The 20,583-nt window shown below is 39.2% G+C and overlaps 1 protein-coding gene across 15 annotated transcripts in view; it reads right to left on the bottom strand.

Annotated features, from left to right (window-relative positions):
• rims2a (regulating synaptic membrane exocytosis 2a) overlaps positions 1-20,583 on the bottom strand; it is a 208,532-nt gene that overhangs the window by 171,122 nt on the left and 16,827 nt on the right. For all 15 annotated transcript variants that reach the window (XM_053674994.1, XM_053674997.1, XM_053675000.1 and 12 more), the window contains exons 2-4: positions 15,953-15,985; positions 15,299-15,412; positions 3,802-4,012 (exon numbers count right to left, since the gene is read on the bottom strand). In XM_053674994.1, the coding sequence (XP_053530969.1) occupies positions 3,802-4,012; positions 15,299-15,412; positions 15,953-15,985 (358 nt within the window). The remainder of the gene's footprint in view (positions 1-3,801; positions 4,013-15,298; positions 15,413-15,952; positions 15,986-20,583) is intronic.

Genomic DNA, 20,583 nt, shown 5'->3' with positions numbered 1-20,583 from the left:
TCTGACTTCATTTCGTACAGTATATAGGCTTTGGATAAAAGCGTCTGCTAAATGAATAAATGTAAATGTAAATATAGGCCAAAATTAATGTAATTCACGGTGGTGGCTCAATGCTGTAATTACATGCTCTCCATCCATAGGGGTTAACAAGTTAACACTATTTAGCAAAAAACTCATACTTAGTTTATATTATATATATATATTTTTTTAGATAGCCTTTAAGAACGCCTTTGACAAAAAAAGAACGTATTGAAATCATTCTCATGGCTGGATCGGGAAGCTGTCGCAAGGTTGCGATGGACTTTAACAGGAAACATGGCGAGCACATCACACGCAACACTGCTGCCAAACTTATTAACAAATTCAAAAAGATTGGACCAAACAAGAAGAGGACGTTCTTGAACATCCACTGACGAAGGCACAACCGATGTAGTGCTGGCAAACATAGTCCCCTAAGTATGGAGACTTTTGGGACACCCTGTATAACACACACTTTCGATTGCGACCACCTATCGCACTACACACATTGGACGAAGCACAATCTGATGTCAATAAAATGATTTTTAATAGGCGGATTAATTAGCATACATGAATGACAGACAGTCTTTTCAGAATCAAGAACGCTGGTATGTGGAATCACTGACAAAACCGAGCGAAATAATGTTTTGTGCAAAGTCGCCATATAACTAGCACAACACCTTGCAGTTAAAGAGAAAATAAAGACAATAACCAAACTGCTTATAGTAAAAATGTTAGCCAACAATTTTGTTGCCTTAAATACAAGACACTCTCTGTTTTATTGTCCACACACTGTGATGTCCTCTATGTACATTGACTTTGTGCTGGTGCATCATTCTACTGTATAATAAGTACATTTAAATTACTCTTTTGTCATTGAATTGTTGCATTTGCAACCTACCTGAAGGGGAGTCTCTTACTAAATTCAAATTTCTTGTTGTAATGAAGTGTCAAATGCAGGCGGTTTGGCCACTTTGAATGTAATGCTCTCTGAGACATGCTTGTTTAAACATAAACTTGATAAGATATGACATGACATTACATTAATACAGTGAAGTACGATAATCCACGATTATGCTATAGCAGTAAAGTAATGCACTATGTAAAGTACTGCTATGATCTGGTAAGACTGACCAACTTAATCAATATGGATTTTCTACCATAGAAATAGGACACCTAAATCCCGCATTAGCCCCTGCTGCTAACTACATTCATACATCAACATACTATCCCCCGCACACGCAAACAAACACACAGACACATTAGCAGGGATTAATCTTTGGACAGATGAGGGTCTACCCTGATAAAAATCGGTTGTAACTCATTTTATGGTCAAATCATTTTCACTATATTCACTTTGTTACAACATTAGACATTTTTTTGAATACCACAGGTAATGTAGCTATATACTGTAAATAAAACAAACCTGCATTGTCGATAATATGTCAGAAACGTATGCAAAGTAGTGGAATGTGGGCTAATGTAAAAAGTTGCCTTCACGCCAGGTCGTAATTACCGTAATTATGAGACTCCGACTTGTAAAAAGTGCTCACGTCCTTGAAGAACTCGTAATTACAACTTGTAAACTAGGAATTTTCTGAACGCTCCGACTTGTTGACCACCTGACTGCCACGTCATGCGGAAAAACACTCAAATTGGCGGCGGATTCAACAGTAAAATGTAGTTAAGCAGTTATCTTGAAATATTTCTGAGGATAAATATAATTGACTGTTATTTGACATGGCGTGAATGCAGCCAAAGAACAGAAATGATCATAAAACAAGCCTTGATCAACTTTTGAAATCTACTAACAAAATTAGATAAACCACATATATTGTATAAAAGCACAACCTTCATGTAAAAATACAACACTTTAAAACAATCAATTATCAAGTAACATGATGATGTAAGCTAAAGCTAACCTGACAGATGTCTCAAGCTATCTTAGCAGCATACAAACAAAAACAACAGCGCTCAAACTTCAACAAATTACAAACCAAACTGCAAAACTAATCTTTGTCTAACTTTAAATACTTTACCAAATATTAAGAACATTAGCTAAGAACTGAGGTGTAGTTAAAAAGAAGTATTAAACAGTAATAAACTATAAATGCCAACCTGACTTAATAATGCTAATATGTAGTATTAGCAACTAATAATGCTCATTTTACATTGAAGGTTCTTGATCATGGCACCAATTCCTAATACTATTTGGTCTTAAATAGAGAGGCAAACATTTGTCCCATTTTAAAGACCAAAATCATTAAATGGAAGTAAAGATGCTATTTGTGAGTACAACAACTGAATGGGTCTGATATGGAAATGAAGAAATGAAGCAAATGTAACATTGAGAAGGTCTCTGGCTAAAATTCAACTTTCTCCATGAAGGTAGGTGATTAACTATTAGCAATTTTGGGCTAGGTTTGTCGATATAAGGCGACAATGAATAATCAGTGGCCCCAGTTAGCGTCAGATAATGCTAACTGATACTAGATTTCATTCACTGTCTGCATTATTCATTAGCCATGGAACCTCTCTCTATGGCCCGAACGCAGGGACATAGACTCTCGAATAAATGCGTCACAATCTACTGACAGGAACAAATGTTGTACTGAAAGGGAAAGAAAAGGTGCTAACCACTTTGTCCTCCTGTAGAGTTTCCAAAAAAGGAGAGAAAAGGAGAGAAAACAAAGGGGGAAGGATTGTGAGTAACATTAAGACACATTCTTGTGTGTTTCAAGGTGTTCATTCCTATAATTTATAGTAAACTGTTTCAATATCGACAATAACAAGCTTGTACAGGACCATTGGTCCTGTTCACATACAGTATGTAAGAGAAAAAGACGTTGTTGCCCCCTGGTGGCCATTATACGAAGTGCACACACTTTCCTTCCACTATTTGGATTTAATTCGACCAGCCAATTAAAAAGTCTGCACCAGATTTTGTTTCAGATTTTAGTGTGTCTTATTCAGTTATGCATATCTGTTGCAAAAGACACATGGAAGATTTTTAGATTATGTCTGCATTCAAATGATTCAGGAATTTGAAGCCATTTGCAAAAAAATTAGGAAAGTTAAAACTGTATATATTATATATTTGGTGCTTGAATGAGAATAATTTAAAGAGAGTGCAACAAGATTATATAACCAAAAGTGTACTAGTTGGACACACGCACACACAGCCAAAGAAAGGAATATCAATTTACTTTAAATTTACTTGAAGTTTTTAACGTCTTTAATCTTCTTGATGTTTGCATTAACACAGTTGGATGAAAATCCTACTAATGACTTCACAGAAATCAACAAATATCCAAATAAGAAAGCAATTTTCTTTTGATATAATTCAAGGTTGCCAGCATGACATAAAAATCCCCAGCCTAAAAGGAGATACACCTTACCTTTGGGACATCTTGTAATATTTACATAACCTTATACCAAGTTTTGCCATCTTACAATAGTCATTGTGCTGCAATACCTTCTTACATAAAGCAATATGTAATATGCAGCCAGCAAGTATGCGTAAATTTACAGGTCAATTTTTCAGCGCATATACATACAGTAGATATAAAATGTCTACACATCCAAGTTAAAATGGCAGGTTTTTGTGATGTCAAAAACATGAAACCAATAAAAATAATGTCATTACCTTTTCTGCCTTTACTGTAAAAAAAAAAAAAAAAAAAAAAAAAAAAAAAACCCTGCCATTTTAACAGGGGTGTGTAGACTTTTAGACACAATGTATGCCTACAGCTGTTGTATACTACAGCTTAATTGTGCTCGTACCTTGTTGGAGCGGAGAGACACTCTTCCCCCACAGCGGGCACAGAACTTGGTTTGGCAATATGAACAGAGGTGACCACAGCCATCAGCAAACTTGGTCTTGTGGCAAATTCCGCAGATGGGAGCCTCGCTTTTCTGCTCTGGAGTGGTCTGAGACTCCTCCGCCATCTTCTTCACCTGGTCCTTATACGACTCGAACTGCTGGTGCAGCTTCCTACAGGGGAAATGCAAGGCAGCATGTGAGAATACACCAACAGAAAACCAAACAGATGTGCTATCAATTTTTTTAAGGAGTACATAATAATAATAATAATAATAATAATAATAATAATAATAATAATATACATACAGTATATCCTGAAGGTTATACCTTGAGATATAATATAACATGCAGTGCAAACTTTAACTCAGTTTATATTTATTATTCCAAGAACCCTATCTGAAAATCCTACTTTTATTATGTTTCATACAAATGGACACTCCCAACACAATGCTAATCCATTGGTGTGTAATTTTCCATCCATTCCTTTCAATATAATTGTACTGCAAAATTTGAAGTATATTTTTTGGGTTGCAAGAAGAAAATCCTTTTTTAAAAATCCTTCGAGAGACCACAAGATAGAGTACTAGAGAGTGGCTACATTGCATGCATGCATACATGATTGTGATTGTCGTATTGATAATATGAATAACAATACTGCAGAATAATATTCTACTATTATTTTAATTTATATAAGCTAGTTTATTAAGATAAATCTAATTAAATACTGGGACCGTGACTAGTCACAGCGGTCATCCTTTTTCACTGAGGCTTGCGCCACACTAACACAGGTACATTTGAAATCGCACATCTTTCGTTATCTGTTTTGACTTTCCAGCCACACTGAAGCACCATTTTTGACAAAAAAAAAACAAAACAAAACAAACATCTTTACAAATCTGTACTCCAAACATTTTTGGGTCATGTTTCTAAGCAAAAACATAGCTTTTTGAAAATGTTGACATTATGCTGACATTGAGATCATGTGATCTCAACAATTCCAAGATGGAGAAACTTATTGCGATTCTTTTCCTGACCATGACACCCATATGAGCTTGTTGAACATCCCATTCCAGATTTATTCTTCATTTGCTGTTGTAATAATCTCCAATCTTCTATGAAGGCTTTCCACTAGATTTAAGAGCATTATTGTGGGGATTTTTCTATCCAGCGACAGGAGCATTTGTGAGGTCAGGCACTGATATCGGGTGAGGATGTCTGAGGCGTAGTCTGCATTTCAGTTCATCCCAAAGGTGTTCAGTGGGTTTGCGGTCAGGGCTCTGTGCAGGCCACTCAAGATCTTCCAGTCCAACCTTGGCAAACCATGTCTTCATGGAGCTCATTTTGTGCACGGGGGGTTTGTCATGCTGGAACAAGTTTGGACCCATTAGTTCCAGTGAAAGGAAATTGTAATGCTACAGCCTACAAAGACATCCTGTACAATTGTGTACTTCCAACTTTACAGCAACAGTTTGGGGAAGAACCACATAATGATGTGATGGTCAGGAGTCCACATACTTTTGGTCATATGGTATGTTTAAATGTTATGTTTGACTCTTTCATATGGTTTATAAGCATCTCAGGAAACTGTATTTCATGTTCACATTGTCAACATAAATGAAAATGCCAGAAATTACATAAAGGTCAGAGCCTCCTTCACTAGGACTGCCAGGCACAGAGGCCACTTCCCCATTCACATAGACTGAGCAGCTGTGGCTCAGGTGGTAGAGCCGGTTGTCCACTAATCGTAGGGTTGGCAGTTCGATTCCTGGGCCCGCATGACTCCACATGCCGAAGTGTCCTTGGGCAAGACACTGAACCCCAAGTTGCTCCTGATGGCAAGTTAGTGCCTTGTGTGGCAGCTCTGCTACCATTGGTGTGAATGGGTGAATGAGACACAGTGTAAAGTGCTTTGGATAAAAAGCGCTATATAAGTGTGCCATTTACCATTTAGACTGACATAGATGCCAGTCTCCTTTACTGAGACTGACACACAGGTCACACCTCCTTTACTGAGACTGAAAGACATAGAAGCCACAACCCTGGTATTATAATTGATATGCACAGAGGCCACACCTCTTTTACTGAGACCAAAACAGAAGCCACACCTCTTTTACTGAGACCAAAACAGAAGCCACAACTCTTTTACTACAACTGACAGACATAGAGAAGGAGAAACACATAGTGCTAAAGAAATATATAACAAATGCAACCACACATAACAATAATATAGTGCATATTATAACTTATGTAATAAAATTATACACCCATATGGAGTCATATCAGTTATGATTGGCCCAATACACTGTATAAATGAATGCATCACTATATAAATATTAGAAAATGGTGAACAGATATTTAAAAAAAAAAAAAAAAAAAAAACCTCAGCTGCCTTTATTTTGCACAAGATGATTATGGTAGTCAACACTGCCTCAAATTAAACCCACTCTTTTACTAGTAGGAGGTGTTTGCTTTAATGCCAAGTAGTGGCTGAACCTAATTCTACTTTCTCAGGTTCCTTGTCATTGCAGGCGCGCTTCTATTTCAAGGCCAGCAGTAAGTTAACACCAAGTGCGTTCACCATTTAAAAGCACAGCAAGCCATGCAAAAGCTGCACTCGCATGGCAGCGAAACATAACGATGCACTCTACGTTACAAAGGGCCTCTCATGTTCGAGGTAGGACGTCATAGTTCCTCCCAAACAATATAGCCACGGTGAAAAGCAATACTTTAAACGTGTCTTGAAACAATGCATTATAAAAAAGCCAACATAATGCATAATAACTGGGTCAGGGTGCTATGGGCTGCCGTTGTTTATAGTATATCTCCTATTCATGACCCTAAAGGGCACATTGTACACACTAATTGATAACCTACATAGTTTCTGGTTGGAAAACGGTGCCAAATGAGATATGATTGGAAGTCTACAAATCTACCAATATGAGCAGTATGTAATATAAAATAATTAGCCAACAAGAATGCTGCTGTCGAGAGATAAATAGTGAGTGTTGCACCGACTTGTGTGTGCTCGGTTTTGTTGTATGGTTATGTTTTATAAAATAAGCAGGAACTAATCTAATGCAAAAAAAAAAAAAAATGTATTCAGTGATTGTAAAAAAAACAGCACTGGTTAGAAGAGGGGGAAAACACATTTATACATTCATTCATACTTTAGCAACTGCTATCCTGAAGCTATTCTGCAAACAAAAGGCTGCATTACACCCTGTATGGGACAACAGCGCATCGCAGGGAAACATCAGTCATACATATCAGTCCAAAAAATGGTAATAATTATAAATCCATCCAGATAAGAAAATGTTCTATGCTATGTTTACATTTCAAGACAAAATGGAATCAAATTGATTTGCTGTCTAATTTTGACACAGACCAGGTGTTTCATTTATCAAAGCATTTTAGCAAAGCATGTCAGTACGCACTAGAAAGCCGACATTTATCGTACGGGTGTATGCACAGCTAAATCCAACACATTCAACAAACTCCGTTTGTGCCCGACTGCACACATTCACATAAAGAAATGCCCCCGAATCTCCGTATATGGTACACAACATCCCTAAAAACTGGCGTGATAGGTGGTGCGCAGTGACATTATACTGTACGTTATTCCCTCAGTACTGTCTTTTCTGCATTTCCGTATTTGGAAATGTAATGTATTGTGGTGTGAATGACATGAATGTGTCCAAAATGTGTCATTATTCCACTCAGAGTTGGTTGGGAAATGCCAGACCTGTCTCCAATTTCTTGATGAAATGTGCCCGTGGCTAAAACCCTAGTATAAAATGGACATATTGGCCTCTCCAAAAGTAGGCTACGTTGGTGGCAGACATCAGCTAAAACTGCACTGAGCAAACGAAATAAACTGATGAGTCACTCATCACTCTCAGCAAAAGGTTCCTGTGCTCCTTAAAAACACATTCCCTGCACAAAGCTGTGTGCCAAATCCTCAAGCAAAGCGTCATCCCAGTCCGTTTTTAGACGATTTATGCGTTTTATGGGATTTTACTTCACATTTCATCTGCGTCACCAGTCTACACCTTAGTTATAAAGCACTAAAGTGAGCAATTAGTGTCACTTATGGCTTTACCAACGATTGCACTTTTCTACCACTAGGGGTTTCTGCATACACATGGTCAGGAGTAGTTCTAAAAATACGCACATCCTCCCGCACAAGAATAATTCGATACATCACATTCTATGAGTAGAAACGTGTGTAGGTGTTTCTTCTCATCAAATATGGGTGATAAGTGAGAGAGCCGTGTGAATGCGCGACCGCACTTCCAAAAAAGTTGTGTAAAATTCAAATAAACGTAAATAAAAACAGAATGCAGTGATTTGCAAATCTCATAAACCCATATGTTATTCACAATAGAACATAGAAAACATATCAAATGTTTAAACTGAGGGATTGTACCATTTTAAGAAGAAAAAAAAAGAAGGTCATTTTGAATTTGATGGCTGCAACACGTCTCAAAAAAGTTGGGACGAGGCAACAAAAGGCTGGAAAAGTAACTGAAAAGTTGTCTCATCTTTGCCGTTAAGATTTGTGCTTTTCATTTTTTTCGCTACTGCAATGATGTATCGTCATGCAAATAATGCATGACAAGAACGCATAGTAATAAAACTATTAATGTGTTCATACTAATGGTTTACAGCAAAGCATCCAGGCAGAAAGACTGGATCTGAGCATTTGATACAGCTTTATTAAGAAAATTATTTTAAAAAACAATTGGTCTACCTATGCAGGAGGCAGTGACATTGATTCGCTGACTACTCTTCCCGATATTGGTGTGCACTCGTCATGACCTGTTGGGTGTCAGAGCTCTAAGGTCAAGGGTCAGAGTTTGAGGATCAGACACGCACATGGCATCTATGCATTTTGTATGGCACCCCTCAATCAACCACAACCACAGTGGAAACCAAAGCCTGCACCGCACTACACAACGCGGCGATAAGCGCAGTTTTGGCCCCCGTGTTTGGCCTTCAACGTTCATTAGAGGGCTGAATTATTGAGCAATGCTATCCCTTTACATGTGAACACACTTGGGTGTTAACCAGGAGAGAGAGCATTTCTACTCTCACCACAACTATTTTTTTTACAGTTCGACCTAGGGATGCTACGATTCAGATTGATCAGACCAGGTTCGAGTATGAGCGCAGGTGTATTTGGTACTTGTTTATACATATATACCAAAATGAAGAACTAGTTTAGTTTTAAGCAAGGCATCAAAATACATTTTACGTAGCTTGGTTTATATTTTCGTGGTCTACATGGTGGTCACGAAAAGCACACACATGCATGTTTGTGCATTTCGGCTTCTAGGCTCGTTCTAAGCTAGTTGATTTTAAATGAAATGCATTAGCTAGCTAGAGTTAGTTACCATGGATGGAGTGAAGAAGAGTATGTTTTGCTTCACGTCAGAAAAATGCTCCAATGCACTTGTAAATGAAGTGTTTTAGATTGTGTAGGAATCTGTCATTATCAGTGACAGATATTGGCTGATCATCACAACATTCTGAGTAAGGGCTGTTATTTTCACTCACCTTTTTTGCTGCTGCTGCTAATGACTCCCACGTACTGAGATTCATCAGGTTACTTGTATAGTACAAAGATGCTGTACTAGCGCCTCTTGATATTTTCACAGAGCACATTTTGCAGTCTGATTCGCTTTCATCACAGTCATTTCGTATGTCCTTAGCGCAACAACGTACAATGAGCACAGTACTGTACCGATACCCAATACCAATATCGGTTTCCACACATCCTTAGTTCGATCATGTTATCAGCTCACCACGGTACTGCTTAACCATCACTGAAAACCTATTTCATGGTCAGTGATGATCTTGAACGTGTGTATGCTTCAGGACAGATTTGATAGATTTGAATCCAACCCTGTTCAAAAAGCTGGAGCAGATGAAACCCATCAGATGAGTCATCTTCAAGACTGTCACACAATATCTACTACCCTGACTGACTGTTTCTCTAGGTTTTCACCATTGCCAAAATACATAAAAACATATTTCATCAAAACAAGTCAACGTAATACTGTTTCTGCCATGCATGCATATGTCTTCAACACGTGCCATAAGAGAACAAACTGTTCGAACACTGTTCTGTCATCATTTCATGTCATGTTCTGTCTTTTAACCAAGGACATCCAGCACACACAACACAGTGAACGCTAACATATTTAGACAACTGAAGCTTAGCAGCGATTAGTACAGCTTAGACCACAACACTGCTGAATTCTTGATTCTGATTGGTCAGAATGTGCTGGATTCATTTTCTATAACAGCTCAGATAGTCATTCTGACTGCAAAGGCAAATCTTAATCTTTACGCACCTTTTCTGATACATTATTGTTTCTATGGTAACAATTTACACAGTGGCTTTTATGGTTTATATGGGCATAATTGTTGATATGTTGAAGTTTTCTAAAGGGAATGTCAGCGGAAACACAGGAAAGTCTGAAAAACGAATGAAACACTGTTGTTGGACTCAGATATTTGGATACGTGTCCACACCCATCAGGCTAAAACCAATCTGCCTCTTCTCCCCTGACCCCAGAATGACTCTGGACATCCTGGTCAGTAAACAGCGGGGATACGAGCATCACAGACCTGGAGGGGTTCCAGTGGCAAGCCAGCGGGCAGTACCAGTGTGCAGTGCCACCAAGCCGGGTCAGATAGCAGTAAGAGCAGCTGTGACACACGGCCCAAATGTAACCATATGCTGCTTTCTATCTCAACACAGACACACACACACATACACACACGCACACACACACACACACACACAGACACACACACATACATACACCTTAGAGGAGTCTGGAGAAACATAAACCAGCCGTCTGATACTGAGACCATGAGTGACGGGTTCATAAGTGTCTTCTATTATTATAAGGTTCTATTTGTGTTAAGAATGAATTTGAGAGAGAAGTTTATAATACTAAGGTCACAGAATTATGGGCTTTTTTGAGAAGACATACTGTAAGAAAATTAGGTGTAAGATGATACTGATAGTGACTCATTATTCTCGACAAAATTATTCCTAACAGCAAAATACAGTGCGCCTGAAGTGTTTATACTGTACGAGACCTCTATTGACTTTTATTACCTCCCATTTTAACCTCACAAACGGGTTTGCTAGTCCTGTACACTGAAATTGGCACTGTTCTTTGGCACAATTTGCTGGAGCAACTCCAGGGAGTCCATACAATGCCCTTCTGATTCATTTAATTATATATAAAACAAGCACCAGCGTCTCAAATTGCATTCTCCGATCTAATACCTACTTAACATGATTAGTACGTATAATATAGTACATACTGTATAACTAACCATTGGAACTAGGAGAGTAAAATTCTCTCTCTCACTCTCTTGTCAATCACACAGACACCAGCCATTATGAGCGTCTGTGAGCTCATTTATGTGGAAGAGGGCGGATATCGACTGAGTGTGGTTCACTGTCCTGAGCAGCAGTTTGAAAATATACAGTTGGCTGGCTTCATGTGTCTCGGAGGAAGCATGTGTTGTTTCACAGCTGATGTGCCATATGAGCACATATAAGCATGCCATAAGCATGCCCAGTTTTTCCACTGATTAAAAGAGTATATACAGAATAATATGTATAGAAAAGTCTTATCTGCATTCCATGTTTCTTGTGTTCAGCTCTTTTAAATTAGAAAACTGTACCTTCATGGACAAAAAAATCAATAGTTCAAATAATTACATATGGATTTGGAATTATTTGGAGAAAATTTTGCACAAAACCACGTACCGCTTGCCCAAAATTAAGTAAATCAAGTGGAATGTCATGCATTCAATATCTCTGCCATTTTCTGTGCAGTTGTTCTATTTTTTTTTTGCACAATCCTTCCTTAAATGCCTATGCATGAGGGCGGAATAGTTTGCATTTGGCATTATATATATTTTAATTGAAGCAAAAAAGTTATCCAACACCTATCACCCATGTGAAAAATTAATTGTCCCCTTTAAACTTAAAATCTGGTTGTGCCACCTTTAGCAGCAATAACTGCAACCAAACGCTTCCGATAACCGGAGATCAGTCTTTCACTTACTCCTAGGCAGAGCTTAATTTGAGCCGGATCCAGCCGGAACAGGATCTGGCAACTCTAAAATACAGCACACCTGCGTTCCGGAACCTTTTTATGTGGATCCGGCACCTCTGCAGCTGGATGCAAAGTCTCCCGCAGCAATATTATCAAAACAAATAGTTTTAGTTTTTAATTCACCAAAAGTAAAACAGAACAAAAAAAAAAAAAAAAACAGCTGTAGAAATGCTCAAATATTTCTAATAGCCAATCAGTAGCCTCTTTCATATAACCATTTCAAGTTCAAAGCTCACCTGAATTCGTTGTCATGAAGCGAAGCCTACAGTCACGTAGCATGTGTTGAAGTTGAAGAGTGTGTTATGGCGAAAAGAAAGCAGTTATCATTACCAGCATTTTTTAAGAACTCAAACAAAATACTAAAAAGGCAAGAGTCCAAGAGAGCGAGCGACAGCAGGTCAGTGAAGAAGTAGACTGGTGACCGTTCCCACGATTAGCAGTGATAACGCTAGCCTGATTGTGGAAGGTTTTAGAAGCGCTTACGAAGCTAAACATTGTCAACCTACACATGGCTTTGAAAGTGAGATTGACTGCCCGGAATTAAATAGAATTAACAGTCCATGTACAGTCATTCCTGCTTTTAGGGAGTACAGGGACTCAAATAGACAGAAAGTTCCAGAAGGATTAAGGCAGTTCATGGCTACTGTAAATACTATACCGATCTCGAGTTGAGCGCGAGCAGGGTTTCTCCAAAATCAATCTCATTTGTAGCCCGCAGCGTGCATCCGTTCTCATCCCCATCATCTCGTCTCTGATGTTTTTGAACATCGCGGGTTCACCGCTTGAATCAAACAAAGTTCAATCCCGAGCCATTTGCGCGCTCATGGATAGGTAAGGGACACAGGGAAGGGTAGGAGGACACTGACATGACAGCGTTATGAAATATTTTGTCTTGGGTAAGACGATGTTTTCTTGATCATGTTGTGCAGTTAATGTTTATTTTAAGTAAACTTACTGTATGAAATGTAGCTTTGTTTTCAAAGTGCTTTGGGCAAAAGTGTTTTGTAGCTAACTGAGGTGAAAGCAGATAAAATGTGCAATCCATAAATCTTTCCCTTTGTACTGAGAATACTCACTGCTATTAAGTTCGTTATGCTATTACGTCTCTGTACCAGTGTGAACAATTACATAGGCCGACCGATCAGCATTGAATATCCTTGGCTAAGTGAGATACTGGAAGCAATTTTACGTGTCTGTTAGTTTGAGGACCGTGACCTTTCGCGTGCCTCTCACTACCCTCTTGTTTTTCCAAGACCTGCAGATTTACAAATTAAGCACTGCTCCTAGGACTAAGACTTACTCTTTTAACCAACTTCATGCTGTTGAAAAAGTTCTGCTTAAGTGTTGATTTGATTGAACAGGGTTTGCAGTAATCAGGCCTGGTTGTGTCTAGTCCAGCTGAACCCCGTTATGAATGCAGTTACGTAGATTTGGGGAATTAGTCACATCTTAGTAAACATCTTAGAACATGGCACCATTTGTTTGAACCCACCCTTTTTTTTTCTTCAAGTGATCAAAAATATTGGACTGATAGGTGTTTCTTGCTGCCCAGGTGTGCCCTGTGAGATTGACTGTTTAAAGCATTAAAAGCTCTGAATGTCTACTCTTAGTTTGAGCCCTAGGTTTTTCTTGTGAAGACTGCAACTGTTGTTAAAAAGTATTGACCTGCATGAAGACCAGAGAGCTGTCTATGGGTGAAAAACAAGCCATTTTGAAGCTGAGAAAAGAGGGAAAATTTATCAGAGCCATTGCACAAGCTTTGAGCATGGCCAATACAACAATTTGAAATGTCCTGAAAAAGAAAGAAACCAGTCGTGTACTAACAACCAGACATGGAACACGTTGGCCAAGGAAAACAACAGCAGTTGATGACAAACACTGTGAGAGCTGTGAAGAAAAACCTAAAAACAACAGCCAGTGACATCACCAACAACGTTTACAGGGCAGGGATGAAGATAGTACAATCAAACATTCGAAGAAAACTTCAAGAGTAGAAACACAGAGGCCAAACCACAAGATGCATACTACTCATTAGCAGTAAGAATCAGAAGGCCAGATTGGAATTCACAAAGAAATACAAAGATGAGCCACCAAAGTTCTTGAATCAAGATGAACCTCTACCAAAGTGATGGAAAGGCCAAAGTGTGGAGAAAGAAAGGATCTGCTCATGATCCAAAACATACAAGCTCATCAGTCAAGCATGGTGGAGGTAGTGTCATGGCTTGGGCTCACTAATCTTTACTGATGATGGAACTCATGATGGTAGCAGCAGAATGAACTCAGAAAAGTTTACAGGAACATCCTGTCTGCCAATTTACAGAGAAATGCATCCGAATTAATCAGGATTAACTTTATCATGCAGCAAGACAATGATCCAAAACACACTGCCAACTCAACAAAGGACTTTATCGGGGGTGAAAGTGGAAGGTTTTAGACTGGCCAAGTCAATCACCAGACCTTAACCCAATTCTGCAGCATTCACAAAATCATAAACCAACAAATTGTTGATGTCAATGAGTTGCATACTTGATGCAGTTATTGCAAGCAAAGGGATATGCAACCAAATATTAAGTGTTATTTACTTTTTACCTATGATTTTGCTCGCCTAAAAAGTAGGTGGTCTGATACAAAAGATTCCATCTTTTATGCTGTTGAACACATCTAGATGATGTAAATACCAGGAAATAAAAGTCCTGAAATCCTAAACTCTCGTCTCATATCCAAATTTTCATCTTAAACTCAAATGTCTTTGGTGAATAGCACAAAGAAATGAATTGGCCATGCTGTTCCAATAGTTTCGGAGGGGACTGTAAGACTAAAAGTCCACTTAAAGTGAGCTTACGTAGGTATTATAGTATCTACAGCTTGAAATTAAATTAAATGCTCTGCACTATAAAACAAGTGTGTGTGTTATAGAGTCTGTATATGTAGCACGTGTACAATATCTCCTTGCACAAGTAGCTTGACTGTTCTCCCAGCTTGATTTGACTATCTAGTCCAGTAAGACCGTACAGTCCTACAGTGTATTTGTAGCAATGAATTGTTCTTTCCAACACAGAATAAGTTAATAATTAATTATTCATTTATTTGCATTTTATATTTTTTTGAATGGAACTGCAGCTGACATGTTCAAACAGTTATGTTTAAATATATCAGGATTTGTAGCTTAAAAGAAAGCAGGGGGAAAAGCAAACATAAAACAGGATTCATATAGATTCAGAAGACTTGCTAGAAGACTACTGCTGCTGGGTTTGAGTATTTTCTGCCTGCTCAGAGCCATGGATGTCAACTTGCATTTTTCTTTACTTACTTTTCCGGCCCCTCCGTCGCTGCTTCTGTTTGAGGCTCATTTTGGGACTTAGTCTGCGGCTGGAGAACGTTATTAACCAGGTCCGTGATCCCGCTAAAGGGACTTTTGAACCACCTGCACAGACAAGCGGGACATCACCGATGCTGAGACACAACGGGCTGGCTCGAGCAGCGCAGGAGGAAAAAATGACTGTGACTATCACAGCTGCACTGCAAGACACATTCATGTAGGGAGAAGAAGACGGGAACGTGCAGTTATGAAACTGGAAGAACTGGATGCTTACACACCATCCGAGAGAGTGAGAGAGAGAGAGAGTGCAAGAGACAGAGCAAGGACAGACAGGGAAAGAGAAAGGGTGTGTGAAATAGAGTAAGAAGCATGTAGCGTTACAGCCAGTGAATCTGAGGTTGCGTCAGACAACCAGATATAGTATGGCCACACGTTACATAGAGAAAGAGGATCAAACTGAGCGTCTCTGTGAAAGTAACAGCCGTCTGAGAAGCAGGTAAAGCAGAACAGGTGAGTCCAGTGGCTCTCGTATGCAGCCAGGAAAAAAAAAGCATTGACAAGAGAAAGAGGAAGCCACACACAAGAAGAAAGCACATGAGAGGGCCAAAGCTGCGAGCTATTTATGCTATGCTAAGAGATACTTACTGCGCCGATTGAGGCTTTGGATCTTCTTTGACCCTAAAAATAAAAAATAAAAATGACCAACTCAGTGGGGATGGGGGGGCTTGAAACTTAACAGAATAACAACAAATGCTTAAATCAAAAGATTAACATAACCTCATCAATGGAAAATAATTAACATGAAGACATCAGTATACAAAAAAAAAGAGGCATGAGTTATATATGTTCATTCAACATGTAAAAAAAAAAAAATGCTGAGAACTGAGCAGTGATTTGACTAAAAAGGTAATAAATAAATAAATAAATAAATAAGAACACAAATTAAACCAATAAAAGGGATATTATACTGTATACTGTACATCTATACATAAATCAGCTACCACTACATCTCCTTTATTCTCTAACCCTGACATAAGTTTTAACCAGAGCATGATTCATTTCCGAGAAAGAAGCCACTGCTTTAGAACTACCAAGCCAAGCGTCCAGTGTGTGCCAAGAAAGTCCAAGCCAAAGAGTCCTAAATTACAGTCCAACGAACCATTACTCTGCAGAATATATTAATTAGCTTAAATAAAACGTTAACCACAAGCCAATAAAAGCACTCCTTTTCAGAAGTCATGCCAGCACAAAGAGTTCATCCAGGCTCGCTCACATCATTGGAGAATCCAGCGTGGACAGATAGCGTTCGGATCAAAACTCCTCAGCCCGATCGTGAAATTCACGACATCACCGAAGCTACTCGCAAAAAGACAACTATCCCGAACCTGAACGCATGCACACTCCCTCCTGCGAAGTGATACCGTCAGCTACACACAGCTTCATTAATATGTATGATTGAGAGCAGGACACCCATTCTATGCCCTTTATCCCCTTCACCTGAACACTACTCACCGATCCAGGCATGACGGATATGCGCTGCCCTCTACCGGAAGGAGGGAACACAAACCTACTCTAAGTTTGCGGTTTTTGAGGGTTTGGAAGTGCAACATTCATGGAATCAGTCACACTATATACAGTACAGATGGAACAGTTGAAAGAAAGACAATCACAACTGAAGGAATTCACAGGCCTAGTCCTTTTTAATACTTTATGTAAAAGATCAACCACAATGAGGCAAGCAGTTACAGGAAAATAATCAGTGACAGGATGTCGAGAAGTGGCCTAAAGTGGATGTTTCTTGTACTGTATAACAGCACATCCTGGAGTAATCTGCCAGCGATGACATATTATCCATCCATCCATCTTCTATACTGCTCATAGTTCCTTCAGGGTCACAGGGAAACCTAGAGCCTATCCCATGGAGCATGGAGCACAAGGTGGGGTACACCCTGGACAGGGTGCCAATCCATCGCAGGACACACTCACATACACATTCACACACCCATTCATACACTACGGACACTTTGGACATGCCAATCAGCTTACCATGCATGTCTTTGGACTGGGGGAGGAAACCAGAGTACCCGGAGGAAACCCCCGCAGCACGGGTAGAACATGCAAACTCCGCACACACAGGGCCACGGTGGGAATCGAATGAGTGTGAGGCGAACGTGCTAACCACTAAGCCACCAATGACATATTATGTTTTATTAATTAAAGAATTACACATCAAACTTTTTCTCCGTTTAGTTACATTTTATGTTGTGGAACATCAAGCAAAACAAATGAGTCCCTGTAATCACTTACATTATAGCAGCTATAAAAAGTTGCACTGAAACTGGAGACTCCTTCCTGAGATGCAAATAAGAAACGTATTGATATGTCACTACACATACAATAATTAGTTTTGTGGATACAGATGAGGTGTATGTTTGAAGTATATTTCATTTACGGCATTTGGTTAACCCTTATCCAGAGCGACTTACAAATATATAACTGAGCAGTTGAGCTTTAAAGGCATTGATGTGGAAGCGCTGGTATTTGAACTCACGACCTTCCAAACAGCAGTCCAATGTCTTAACCACAGACCTACCACTGCTCACGAAGATTAGTGAGCCTGTTCCAGAAGCAGCCATGCATGCCCAAGCCATGACACTACCTCCACCATGCTTCACAGATTTTTACATTTATGGCATTCGGCAGACACGCTTATCCAGAGCAACTTACATTTATCTCATTATATTTAAGCATGTTGTAAATTGTTTGGGTTTGCTGAAAGGAAACATCCAAAACATCTTCCTAAAGCAACTCATCATAATTACATGACAGTAGCGGAATTTCTTCTCTGTCATGCGCAATGATCATAATTAGTGCAAGTTTACAGATAAACTGTAACATGAGGATCATTTCCATTGAGATTGAGGAAGGTTAAGTAAGCAATGTTTCGGTCAGATCTCATAAATAGCATTATAGGGGACTGTGCACCTTCATAGAGTCACAATGCAGAGACAAAAATCCTGCTGAGCGGTGACAGACATACATCACACAACAACAGACTGTCATATAACGCGAGGTTGAAACGGATGCAGTTGCAGGCAGTTGAGTGTATTTTATTAAAGGCAGGCAGACAAAGCCTAAAAATGTCAAGCAAGATCAGGATCACAAAACAGGCGTAGGTCAGGAACTAGTGTTTTACTGTGCCGCAATACAACACCAAACTTTAAAAAGTAACATTAAAGTGAACTTTTTGGAATCACTGCTAGAGGGCGTTATCGGGTTTATGCGTCTGTCGCGACAACGTTGAAATATCCAGCCAGTGTAAAATGCACTCATGTTGTAATTTACACATACACACACACATAATTTACATGTACATATACACATACACACACATATCCCAACATCAATCCGGACCACCGAATCTGTCACTATCTTCAAAAAACAGCTAAAGACCCACCTCTTCCGTGAGCACCTAACTCAGTGGTTTTCAAAGTGGGGGCCACGATCCCCCTGGGGGCCGCCAGGAGGCGCCCGGGGGGCCTCAACAATTTGGTGTGAAAAATAAATTCTCACTCTCAGACAACCACACACACACAATCGATTCCTAATATAATGTAACGTAAAGATGTAAGATGCAATTATTAATAATAAAAAAAGGGGGATATATTCAGAATTCTATATTTTTAATGTGTTTTAAAGACATCTTGCAAAAGGAGGGCCTTGGTCAAATGTTAATGCCATTTGGGGGGCCTTGCCCTGGAAAAGTTTGGGAACCACTGAACTAACTAACCCCTAAAACGCCAACCCCACATTATCCATTTTAAGAATAAATAAATAAATAAATAAATAAGTTACTTACTCTGGCTCTTACAACTCTACTCTGTGCACTTTGCTTTTCTAGAACTCAATTAAAAGATCTTGTACAGTAGCACTACTTGTATTGTTCTCCACTTAATATATCGCTTTGCTTGTATTTCCTTATTTGTGAGTTGCTTTGGATAAAAGCGTCCGCTAAAAGAATAAATGTAACTTGCTTTCCTGTCCAACACATCATAATATGGTGGGGCTTGTCAAAAAGAAAAGACAGTGCAACTAAAATGAGTGACGATCCAACCAAAGAATTCTGTACTATATGTGGTTGAGAGTTATTCATTAGCCATGGAGGAGAAAATGACCTGACACATCATGCACAAGACAACCGTTCTTGGTTGCAAATATGAATTGTTGCTTAAGTGTTGTAAGTGTACTACACGGTTAAAAACGGGCTGAGATACAACAGTACTGATTGTCTGGTTAAAGTGGTTAAACAGCACTAAGAAAATGCATATGGGACGAACGAAAGCAGAAATGTTAGCTATAGATGTTCTAAGACTGAAGGCTGTAACGCAAACTCGACCCGTCAGAAATGGATGGCAACCTGCAAGCTCCACCTTCTGTCCCATGTTTGGATGGACAGAAAGGTGACAACAATAAATCTCCTACAAAACTGCGAAGACAAACAGATTCAGTTAACTGGCGTTTATATATGGAAGGTTAAATTAGGTTTAGTTTTGAAAACCAGTTTGCTGGGGGTTTTTTTCTCAGTACAGGGAAATGTGTTGAAATTCTGAACCGTAGACTGTAGCGCAGTTCTAAAACTGATTACGTTAATGACAATTCATTGGCACTCTTCAGTTTGAGAAGTTCATTTCATCTCAACATTTAAATCTATCAAGTACCACTTTTCTCTAAAACACTGAAGGAGGACTTACACTGATGCAGCAAATCCAGAGGAAGCACTGAGTCATCACATTCTCCAGTGCTAAAAACACACAACTATCTCTCTCTCTCTCTCTCACACACTCTAATCAACATCATCATCATCATCATCATCAGAACTGAGGCTGGTCTCTATCTGAATCCCTCTCTCTCTTTCTCTCTGTGTCTCTGTCCTTCTGTCTCTCTCTTTAACCCAGTTCACGCTGCACCGACAGACGCCGACCAACGCCAACAGACACGTTTGTCGGGGTTTGTCTGATCAGTGTGTTAACTCTGTCAGCGTCTGTTGCCGTTTATTTTCATCGACTAAACACAATCAATCGACATTCGTCGGATCGTTTAAAATCTGAGCAGTGAGGTATGATTTTCCAACAAACTCCGCCGTTATCTGAACTGGGCACGAACCGTTGCAATGACAATGAGGCAAGCGTCCCTGAAAACTCCATAGAAACGAAAGCCTGTGCGCTAGGTGCACATACATCTAAATAACAGTCTATTCCATGCAATTTTTTTCTTGA

This window comes from Ictalurus punctatus, chromosome 23 (genome assembly GCF_001660625.3).
Source record: "Ictalurus punctatus breed USDA103 chromosome 23, Coco_2.0, whole genome shotgun sequence".
NCBI lineage: Eukaryota > Metazoa > Chordata > Actinopteri > Siluriformes > Ictaluridae > Ictalurus > Ictalurus punctatus.
The sequence above is the reverse complement of the archived record's forward strand: the minus strand, read 5'-3'. Positions and strand labels throughout refer to the sequence as shown.